At 35.9% G+C, this 11,155-nt stretch overlaps 1 protein-coding gene across 2 annotated transcripts; it reads left to right on the plus strand.

The window, feature by feature from the left end:
• The first annotated feature begins 5,198 nt into the window (after window positions 1-5,198).
• On the plus strand, window positions 5,199-10,010 carry LOC145168819 (uncharacterized). Of its 2 annotated transcripts, XM_079087498.1 has the most exons (4): window positions 5,199-5,397; window positions 5,542-5,737; window positions 6,741-6,798; window positions 9,879-10,006. In XM_079087498.1, exons 1-4 carry the CDS (start codon window positions 5,223-5,225, stop codon window positions 9,942-9,944), a joined length of 495 nt encoding a protein of 164 aa, XP_078943624.1. In that variant the 5' UTR covers window positions 5,199-5,222; the 3' UTR covers window positions 9,945-10,006. The 2 variants fall into 2 exon arrangements, 1 of the variants encoding a protein (XP_078943624.1); XR_013742123.1 differs by lacking the exon at window positions 6,741-6,798 and having other exon boundaries at window positions 5,207-5,397; window positions 9,879-10,010.
• The last annotated feature ends 1,145 nt before the right edge of the window (window positions 10,011-11,155 follow it).

Below are 11,155 nucleotides of genomic sequence, written 5' to 3' on the forward strand. Positions count from 1 at the left end.
CGGGTCATTGGACTCAAAGACCCTAACCAATATTTTTCTCAATCTTGAGAACATTATGAGAGCCTGTAAAAATTAAATTGAGAATTTTAGAAACTGTTTAACAATTTTTTTGAATTTTCTCCATTATTTGGGCTTTAATTTACAAAAAATATCAAATGACCTTAAAAAATGGTTACAAAATTTCTGGACACCAATGTGCTTTGTTAGAACCAGAAAACCAATTTTTGTAATTTTTGGAATTTATTTTCATGCCTTTGTGAAATTTTGAACACAATGCATTATGAATTAATGTTACTGATAATGAATTGTAAACACTTTGGGCACTTTTACGACACCACTAGTTAGATAGGTAGTTCCTAGAAAATAGCTTAATGAATTATATCTCACTAGAAACTATTTGTTCCATAGGTCGCTAGTAGGAATCGCACTCGTCAACATCAAACCGCGAAGCCCGAGCCACAAACTTTCCATTGTGAGTATTCACAGCCCCTATTTTACGTTTTTAATGTTTTGGGGTGGAAAGCATGCTACAATTCCTATGAACATTATTTTATGAACTTGTGTTATGAACTATATGATTTGAAATTTGTTGTATGAACCTTGTATTATGAACTTGTACTATGAATTTGCTATTATAAACTTGTATGTTAAGTCCCCGGAGAACCAATACAACCTATTAACTCGTATTCGAGCCGATGGTCTTATGGATAGCGCTATTTGGGGTCGACAGACCCCACTCGCCCGGAAAAGCGAGTGCATATTTCCATGAACTAACATCATGGGAACCATGTACATGATGGAATGGGGCAAGAACGGTCGTTAGGCTTGGTTGTGAACGAAATGCAATGTCATTCATCATTTTCTGAATTAGAACTTTTATTGAACAAACTACATTTTTGAAATAATGTACTATTATAAACCTGTGAACTCACCAACTATTTTATAGTTGACCCTCGTTTTTGCATGCTTTTCAGGGAACGGTCAGTGAATCAATAAGAAGGCAGCATGATTTAAGTTATTACTTTTGTTATGTATTAAATTATGTAATGTGAAAACTGAATGTATTTGTTTTGTACGCGATGTAAACTTAAAACGCTTAATGTTTATGGTTGGTACTCCTATTTACCTTTATGATGAGAACTTAGCCTGTCACTCTTCGTGTTTCCACTTTAACGGGGTGTGACACCCGCCAACCTAAAGTTTGTTGGATTAAGGTGTCTAAACTTATAACTAAATTGATAGATTCTTGTAATTAAAAGCAAAGTCCTTTTTGAGTTGCCCTTATAACTAGAACTTTTTTAGAATGACATTTATAAAGAGATGATGATTTATTAATTTATTATATGACTAATAATTTGTTAATATATTATATGATTAATATATTAATTTGAAATGGTAATAATTAATTATGAATTAATCAAAAATCAACTAGAATTAATTTTGGGATTAATTATAATTAATTAAAGGTGCAAGGACTAAGCTGTAATTCTTTAAAAGTTGAACAAGGGAAGGGTTCAAGAACCTTCCCATATGAATGGTTTTGGGATGCCCTAATAGGGCATTCTGGAAGCCTTCTGATGATAAGGAAACTGAATAACCACCCGAATTTGAAATACTATTATTATATGTTCTAATTAGGGTTTATAGGGTTTTCCAACCAGCTATAAATAGGACCCTTGGGTCAGCTATTTTCGTCCACTCCATACTCCAAAAGGATAGCCAAAATTTGCATCCTCTCAACCTCTCTCCTCAATAGTCTTCTAGTTCTAGGGTTTGGATACAAGCCATTATAGACATCATCCTTTTGGTGTTAAGCTTTCTAATGCCAACAACTACAAGGGATTGAAGTGATTTGTTTACACAACAAATTAAAGGTGTGTAACCCTAGATCCATGATTTTGATTATATTAGGGTTTCATTAGGGTTTTTTGTTGTTCATTGTATGTTGCCTTCAAAGTGTTATGACATAGACCCTTATAGGTTGTATGTACCTTTTAAATCTTAAATGATTTTCCGCATGTACATGTATTTTTCGCAGCCTATAAAACCCATCAGTGGTATCAAAGTTGTTGATTATTTAACATTGAAAGTGCATAAATTGAATTGAAAAAAATCGCAAAAGACGCGACAAGCCTTTCGGTTTTTTCGTTTTTTGTGCCATTATCTGCCTAATCTGATTAGCAGGGTTATTTTTAGTGATTACCTGGTTTTAATTCTGCTGAAATCCGAATTTTGAATTTCTTATATGATTAAAAAGAAAACCCTAAATATTAAGAGATAATCATTGAATAGATAATTTTTAATTATAAGATTAATTAAATTGAATTATCCGTATGGATTTAATAATATATTTAATTATAATATTAATTAAAAGATAATTATAAAATCCCTGTTAGGTTTAAATTGATTAATTAATTATATGATTAATTTAGATAACTAATATTAAACCTTATGTTTTAAAAAGTTTTGGGATGCAACAACACACTAATCTAAAAATGAAAAACATAATGATTCGTAAAGTTTGAGGCTTGACATTAGTGACGCGTCACGCTTCACGTCATTTAGTTACTTGATTTAGACTGAATAAATTACGGTTAATCTTTATATAACTATATAGTAGTTATGACATTCTTCAAACACTAAAGTTATTCTGTTGTAGACTAAAGTCAAGACACATGTATTTGAAAGTCATGAACCATCCTATCATTTACTTAATGACAACTATGACTTTTTTTGGAAGGTCAAAACTTTATTAAAAAATAAAGCATAGCAAGGTACATAGCAAAAAAAAAAAAAAAAAAAAACCCGACTAGCTTAAGATATTAAGATGTATTGGATGCCAACCAACCCAAGAGTAATCTTATTACTCATATTTGACAATTAGGTTATAACCCGTGGTTTCCACGGGAGGTAAGTTAAAAATTTTATATAGACCAAAAAAATTAATAAATATAAAAAAGCATTTGATTGTGTAAAAGATAACAACAAAATAAATAAATAAATAAATAAAATCAGCTCTGTAAAAGATAACAACAAAATTAAACTTTATAAAAAGGTCATAAAATTTCTGATATGAATGTAAACATCTATTTTGTATGTTCTGACTTTTGGTTTATGTTCATCTCTTATGGAAAACTTGAGTATTTGATTTCATGCCATTGAGTTATAAGTAGCCTCTGGCCCTGCAATTGTATATATTTTCAGCCTAAGGGTTACTTAGTTGTAACCCATTTATGCTTCGCTTTTATCATCAATAACATAAGTTTGTTGCTTTACCTTTTGATGTGGAAAGCCTAACAAAGCATATATTGGTTTACTATAAATAAGAAGTATCCTTAATCCTTTTTAGAAAGCATAACAGAACTTGGATATTATAAAAATGAGTTAATGACTAATAAGTCATAAGGGTAATGAACAATTATAGAATCAAAAGAAACACTATATTGATAATAAATATGGAATGACAGTTTGTAAAAAACAGTTATAGAATAAATTTTAGTATATCCAAGGCTAAAATGGGATTTTGAAAAAAAAAACAGCAACATGAAACATTTTTGAGCATTTTTGTCATATTCATCAGTTTTACTATTTTATTTTGGCCATTTTTTTGTACTTTGATAAATGACGAAATTGGTCCCTGTTTTTTAAAATCTACCGAAACTGCCTCTATTTCAAAGAACATTGTTATAAAATTTAACATGGACAATTATTTGTATTTTTATATTTTCCTTTATGTTAAAAACATATAACAAAGTAGAAGCATTGCTATAAAATTGATTTTGGTCCTTGTTTTTTAAAATCTACCGAAACTGCCCCTATTTCAAAGTTTTTTGTAATGTCATCTAAACAAAAACTAAAACAGAAAAAGAAAAAAAAAACGAAATTGCCTTTGCATTCCGAGATTCAATTCTCACATTCATCAAAAAAAATTAACGAAAGTTTATTGCATCATGTTTCGAGCATTGGTGAATAAGGTCCAATTCACATGTTAAAAGGAACAAACAAATTTACAAGGTACTATACTTATCCAAAACACCAAACACATATTTCTTGGTTATTCTTTCTGTAAATCTTATACTGATTTCATCTTTTATGTCAAGATGCTGATTGTTGTACGATCTTTGATCAATTAGGATATACAAAAATTAAACTACCTTGATATTTCCGGATGATATACATAGTTTATGTTATATTTTTGTAGAAAAACAAACAATGTACTCACAAACATAATACTGTTATGCAGGAAATAAGCAGAAAAACATATATGAGATTGTAGGATTTGATATTGAGTTTATATATGGAGAAATCGAACCAGAAATAGATAAGTCAAGTAGGATGCATCTCAACAAAGAAATAAGAACTGAAAGTAGAATGGTATTAAAGTATTTTAAGAAAAAGGTTAGAATTATTGGTTTATGAAGATATGAAGAGGAACTAACCAGATTTGTTATGATGTATCTTCAGCAGAAAACGTAATGTTAAAGAAGAAAGCACAATGGAAGTCGAAAATTGGAATTGGAACGAAAGTTGAAGACGTATTATTGGAGTATTCGATATCTATGTATTAAAATTTGAATTGAAAATGCTGATTTTTTGGGATTGTTTCAAATCTTTAAAAGGATTAAAAAAAATAGGATATGTAACCAAAGATTGACAACGTGAATTGATTTTGTTTCCAAAAAAAGATGGAATTTGAATTTGAAACCTTGAACCATTCAATAATAACTTCATATAAATTCGGGATTTTAGATAGTAGATATTATCGAATAATTAGGATTAATTCTTGAATTATCTTATTTAAATCGGAAGTACAAGGATTTTTGTAGAAAAGGACACGTGGCAAAGTGACAATGTAGAATAGGGACAAGTGGCAAAAATGAGTTTTGTTTATTAGAGGAGGTAGATCAGGAAAAAAAGATCGAGTGTCAGTAAAATAAAAGATATAATCATTTTTTGGATGAATAGTTCCAAAAATCATGGTGTAGCGAAACCTCAAAATCCCTCAAAAAGTAGTTGCAATGACCACATCTAAGTATTTCCTATGAAAAATTATAAGTATAAGGCCCGTTTGTTTGCATCTTAATTGAAAAATTAAGAGGCAGCCTCTTAATTTTTCAGATATATAATGTTTGGTAGCTTCTTAAAAAATACATCTTAATTTTTAATTTACCTCCTAAAATTTCAGATGTGTACGCGTATCTGAATTAAAACAAAAGACAACTATGTCCTCAAAAACACGGAGCCTTTCTTTTCTTTTCATCCATCGACTCTCGCTACACCTTTCTCCTCCATCTCCGATTCATGTTCGCCTCCCTCAATTCTACGTCGCCCCCGCTAGCCCCTCTCTACCTCCGGCAGCTTCAACAACCCTGCCTCCGCCTCTGCCAACTTCTACAGGTAAGGGTTTTGATTTCCCTTTCATTTGAAATTGTGTTCGAGATATTAGGGCTCAATTTATTTTCTTCTGAAAATCGAATGTTGTTCATGTGAATTTATTTTCTGCCATCGTTTCACGCCGCCATCGTTGTTTTGCGCCACCAGATGGGGTTGTTGGGCTCGTCTTCGGTCAAGAAGAGTGCGTGTGTGCGTTCTGGTGGCTGGTGTGTGTAGCTACGTGTTTGGAAACCAAAAGAGACCATTGCCACCACCTAACGGTGGTGGCTGCCATCGTGAGTCAGCCGCTGTCGCCGCCAAACGCCACCAGGAGGGTGGCTGAATCCAATTGCAAGCAAGAAATGTATGGGTGTTTGTTTATGATGTAGAGTGTGTTCTGTGTGTAGTTTATTTGGCTGGAAAAACCAAGAACCGTCACCGCCACCACCGTGAGGTGGTGGCTGCCACCATGTGCCACCATGTGTGTGTTTATGTAGTTAGTGTGTGTGTGTTTATTCCTGGTTAAGGCATTGTAACTTGTAATTAGCAAAAGTATAATGGAAAGAAAGCTCCAAACCACCACCGGCCGCCGTGTCGGGTGGCGGTGTGCTTGCCTCGTTGAGTTCGATTTGTTTAGGGTGCTTGAAACCTTAATGGGCCTTGTAAGCCCTAATGGACCCTAATTGACCCAATAAAACCCTAATGGGCTTAATGATTTTCAAGTGGGCCTAATTGGCCCAATAAAGCCCTAATTGACCTAAAAGCCCAACAAATTGATAAATGGGCTAGTATTTGGTTTGGAAAACCCTAATGCCAATAAAACCCTAATTTGGGGAATTAATCGGGACTCACGGGAATTATTTAATAACTTGAGATATTAAATAATAATCATTGGCAAAAATGAATCTAAGCAATATTGGACTTAATGGATTAAGTCCTTAGAGGATTAAGTCCTTAATGGGTTAAGTGAGAAACACTTAACCCTAATCGTCATTTTATATGAAACCCTAATTTCACTTGGGTTTATTATTGGGCCTTTCTTTTGGGCCTTGATGATTGAGCTATTAAATGGGCCATCCAAGATCAAGCAAATGGACCAGAATAATTAATGGGCTGTGGGGTATGGTCCATGTAAGGGTTTGGGCCTAATTTGAAAAATTGGGCCATAGATGGGCCATAGTTTGGGCCTTAATGATTATATGATGTTGGGCCTTAGAATAAGACCATGTAAAGGCTTAGGCCCAATTTGGAAAATTGGGCCATATGTTGGGCTTTGGCCCATGATTTGACTTTTGGGCTTTTATGGTGTAAGTTGGACCTTGGGCTTGGAACCCAATTATTAATTGGGTATTGTTTGATGTTGACAGTTCGGGAATCTGTCAACCAGCAGCGGGAGCTTTACCTGCGGGACTTCAGCAGTGTCAGGTGAGTTATCCTCACTATATCAACAGGGTCTAAGGCACCAAGGTCGGCCCTTTATGGATTTGTATCCGGATTATTACATGATATGTTTATTGTTTTGCATCCTGGTAGTTAGGATGGTGATATGCTTATGCTTAGTGACCTGGTTAGGTCGTTATTCTGGTTATAGGATTATGCTATGTTAGTGACCTGGGTAGGTCGGTGTCCTGGTTATAGGACTTTGCTATGCTAATTGATCTGCTAGATCTGATTGACTGTTATTATGATATCATATGATATGTATGTGCACATGTTTGTTTGATTGGGGGTTGGGTTGAGGCGGTCCTGCTTTGTGCTGAAGGCCAACATACCCAGGGCGGTCCGGACATACTACAGACCCAGGAGGGTATGCTAGTCAGACCGAAGGTCCGGCGAGCGGTCCGAATAGGTTGTAGGCCCTGCGAGGAGGTCCAGACGTGTCGAAGGCTCGGAGAGCGGTCTAGATAGACTGAAGGTTGCGAGGCGCTCCAGTCAGGCTGAAGGCTCATTATGCATACTGTTTGCTTATATGATTATATGATATGGTTATATCTGTATAGCATTGGTATTTTGGGGGTAACTCACTAAGCCTTCGAGCTTACATTTATCGATTATTGTTTCAGGTATTCTGATGAACGCGGGAAGACGAAGGCGTGATCGTGCACCTCCTTACATTTTCATGATTCATTCTGGGGATACTCTGATGTTTAAATTATTTTGAAAGTAAACTGTAATAACTTAATGGTTTTAAATGTTTAAAAAGTTTTAAATTGGCTTGAATTTTTGGGTTGTTACAAGTTGGTAACACCCATAAAATTCAAGCCAATTTTAAACTTTTTCCAAACACTTAAAACCATTTAACATTACATAGTTTGTTTTCAAAATACTAATTATCAGAGTATCCCAGTATCAAATCATAAAAATCATAACAGCAGGAGGAGCGGTACGATCATGCCTTCGCCTTCCCGTGATCACCAGAGGTATCTGAAACAACAACTGAAACTGTAAGCCCGAAAGCTTAGTGAGCTACCCCCAAAATACCAACCTCATAACCATATCATATAATCATATAAGCAAACAACATGCATAATGAGCCTTCAGCCTGAGTGGACCGCCTCGCAGGCCTTCAGTCTATCTAGACCGCTCTCCGAGCCTTCGGCACGTCTGGACCGCCTCGCAGGGCCTACAGCCTATCCGGACCACTCGTCGGGCCTTCGGTCTGACTAACATGCCCTCCTGGGTCTGTAGTATATCTGGACCGCCCTGGGTATGTTGGCCTTCAGCACAAAGCAGAACCGCCTCAACCCAACCCCCAATCAAACAAACATGTGCACATACATATCATAATAACAGTCAAACCGATCTAGCAGATCAATTAGCATAGCAACATCCTAAACCCAGGACACCGACCTACCCAGGTCACTAACATAAGCATATCACCATCCTAACTACCAGGATGCAAAACAATAAACATATCATGTAATAATCCGGATACAAATCCATAAAGGGTCGGCCTTGGTGCCTTAGACCCTGTTGATATAGTGAGGATAACTCACCTCTCAAGTGTCGCACTGAAGTGATAAGCTCAACTCTCGGATCACCAACACGAACTCCTCCACCTAAAGTTACCACAAAACCCTTTTTCATAAATTACCAAAATACCCCAATGGTCAACCCTTGGTCAAAGTCCATGTCCACAGTTAAAGTCAACAGTCCATGTTGACCCAACTCGTCGAGTGCAGTTCACCGACTTGTCGAGTTCTTCCTGGACTCGAGAAGTCGTGAAATCCTAGATCGACTCGTCGAGTTCCCCTATAACTCGTCGAGTTCCTACGTGTCCAAAGGTTGAGAGAAACCCTAGCCGACTCGCCGAGTCTTCGACTGACTCGCCGAGTTCAAGGCAATCTTCAACGGACTCGCCGAGTTGTTCATTCAACTCGTCGAGTACATGCCCATCTTCATGTGGCTCGCCGAGTTGACTATGCAGCTCGCCGAGTCCCTTCAGACCTTCATTCATACAACACTTTTTAAGCCATGCCAAGGTTCCAGATTACAGATCCAAGCTTCTAAGGCATGTTTATCACGTAAAGTTGCAAACTTTACGTGCATGCAAGGCCCTAGAGGCTCTAAATGACCAATCTAAGCTTCTAATGGAGCTTTACACCTTAGGAGAGTCTCATCCTTGTAAGAGCTGGAAGCTTTATGGACTTAGAAGCCCAAGAGAGTTCAGATCTGATGTGACAACTTCAGATCTTAGCTTATACACAAGAAAAGCTTCCAAACATACTAGGAAAGCTCTAAAATTTGCCTAAAAGGGATCTAGAAATGAAATGAGGTCAGGATAGCGATTTGATACCTTCCAGAAGATGCCAAATAAGATAAATTTCGGATCCCACAAGTTCCTTGCTTCTGGATACTTGATCTCCAAGCTCTTTTCTCCAAAAATCCTCTTCCAAGCTTAAGAATACACAAATGGAGCACACACACTCGATTAGGGTTTGAGAGGGACAAGAAGTAGTAAATGGGAGGCTGGGGGAGGCCAATGATCCTTTAAATAGGGTGCAATACCCCGAAATTTAGGGTTTCATCTGCCATCTCCTACTCGTCGAGTCCCTTCTTGGACTCAGCGAGTAGGTCACTAACACACGTGGACCAACCCGCTGCTACTCGACGAGTAGGGCAACCAACTCGTCGAGTAGCCCTTGAAATCAAGAAAATTCTTATATTAATTCAATACCTGAAAATCGGGGCGTTACAAATCATATGATGTTTTCTTTTCTTTTCTTCTTCCTCTGAAAATCGAGTTCAAGATATCAGGGTTGTTTTGGTCTTTTTTTTTCTTTTCTAAAATATGATTTTCGTTTGTAGATATAGATGTTTCGTTTTTTATGTTGAAATCGTATGTGGTTTGTTCTTTCTCCGAAATCGATGTTATGTGTTGAAATCAATGATGAAGTTGTACTTCCTATTGAAATCAGTGATGGAGATTTGGTTAATAGTTGAATGTAGACTTTGAAGCACAAAAAGAACCTAACTATTCTTCCTTTCTGGTTTGTGTATATCAGATAATGTTGAAGCAAGAAGAGAAATTGAGTGCAAGACCAAGATTTATGTGCTACATATCACTGTGATAAAAATTGTTTGTATCATTTGTTTGTATGAAATCCCAATGTTTTTTATTGATTTCTTTATTATAGCATCATACAGATCTGATTACACCATTGTATTTTGAAAAAACTATTTAGTTATAGCAATATCATCCAAAAACAATGCAAATTTGATTGATATAGTTGGGTAGATTTGTCAAATATTTATGTTTGATTTGTTTTTTTGTTTAATTTTTGAGTTATGTTTAATTTTGGATTTTGTATGGTGTTTTTATAATTCTGCAAAAAATAATACAGATGGGTAAAATGGTCATTTTTATAATTCAGTAGAACAATTCAGAGGCTCCAACCAAACAGCATGTTAAAAATTCAGATCTTAAAAGTTCAGACCCTCTTAGAAATTCAGACCTTTTAAAAATTCAGATCCTGCCAAACAGCCCCTAAGTTGTGACACCCACATTTGTAAATCGCCATAATTAATAACACCACTGTCTTTGCTAGGATCTAGTTTAGATTATCTATATCGTATTTCACTTTTGTTTTAGTTTAGCTTCGGCAGTGTATTTTTTGTTCTTTTTTTAACAAAATTCTTCAAGGATCTCTATTAAGCTCTCTTTATTAAAAAAAAATTAATTAGTAACACCCAGACATAATAACCTCCCACAAAAGCGTAACATGTGCCTGAAACTACACCACCACGGTAGACACGAAGACGACATAGTTCAAAGATTCAACATCCGAACCACAATTACGGCATAAAAAGTCAATCAAAGAGATTTTTTCGTGTCGAGTCATCACGATTATCGATGTTAATTTTTGGGTAAATTACACCATTTGTCCCTCGTGTATGTGCCCAAAAGCACATTTGGTCCCTATTTTCGAAAATTAACTCGAACGGTCCCTAGGTTTGTTTTTTCTTACACGCTTAGTCCCTCCAGACATACAAAGACTATTTGACCCTTAACAATTTCTTTTTTAATTTTCTTTTATTCCTTTATTATTTTTACATTAAAAAGAAAAAAAAAAGAAAAAACGTATCTTCACCCTCCTCCCCCCCCCCCCCTTTTTTTTTTCTTTCCCCGTACTCATTTCCCCATTTTCCTCTCTAACTATCGACAGACTGCAACCATCAAGCCGCCGACAACCATGAAGCAACCACCGACGAAATCTACTCATCCACCGTCTTCTCTTTTCTGCAACCCAACCGACGACCACACATCTCCTCCATTTCTTTT

Source organism: Lactuca virosa, chromosome 4 (genome assembly GCF_052849685.1).
Source record: "Lactuca virosa cultivar CGN04683 chromosome 4, Lactuca_virosa_CGN04683_v6, whole genome shotgun sequence".
Lineage (NCBI taxonomy): Eukaryota > Viridiplantae > Streptophyta > Magnoliopsida > Asterales > Asteraceae > Lactuca > Lactuca virosa.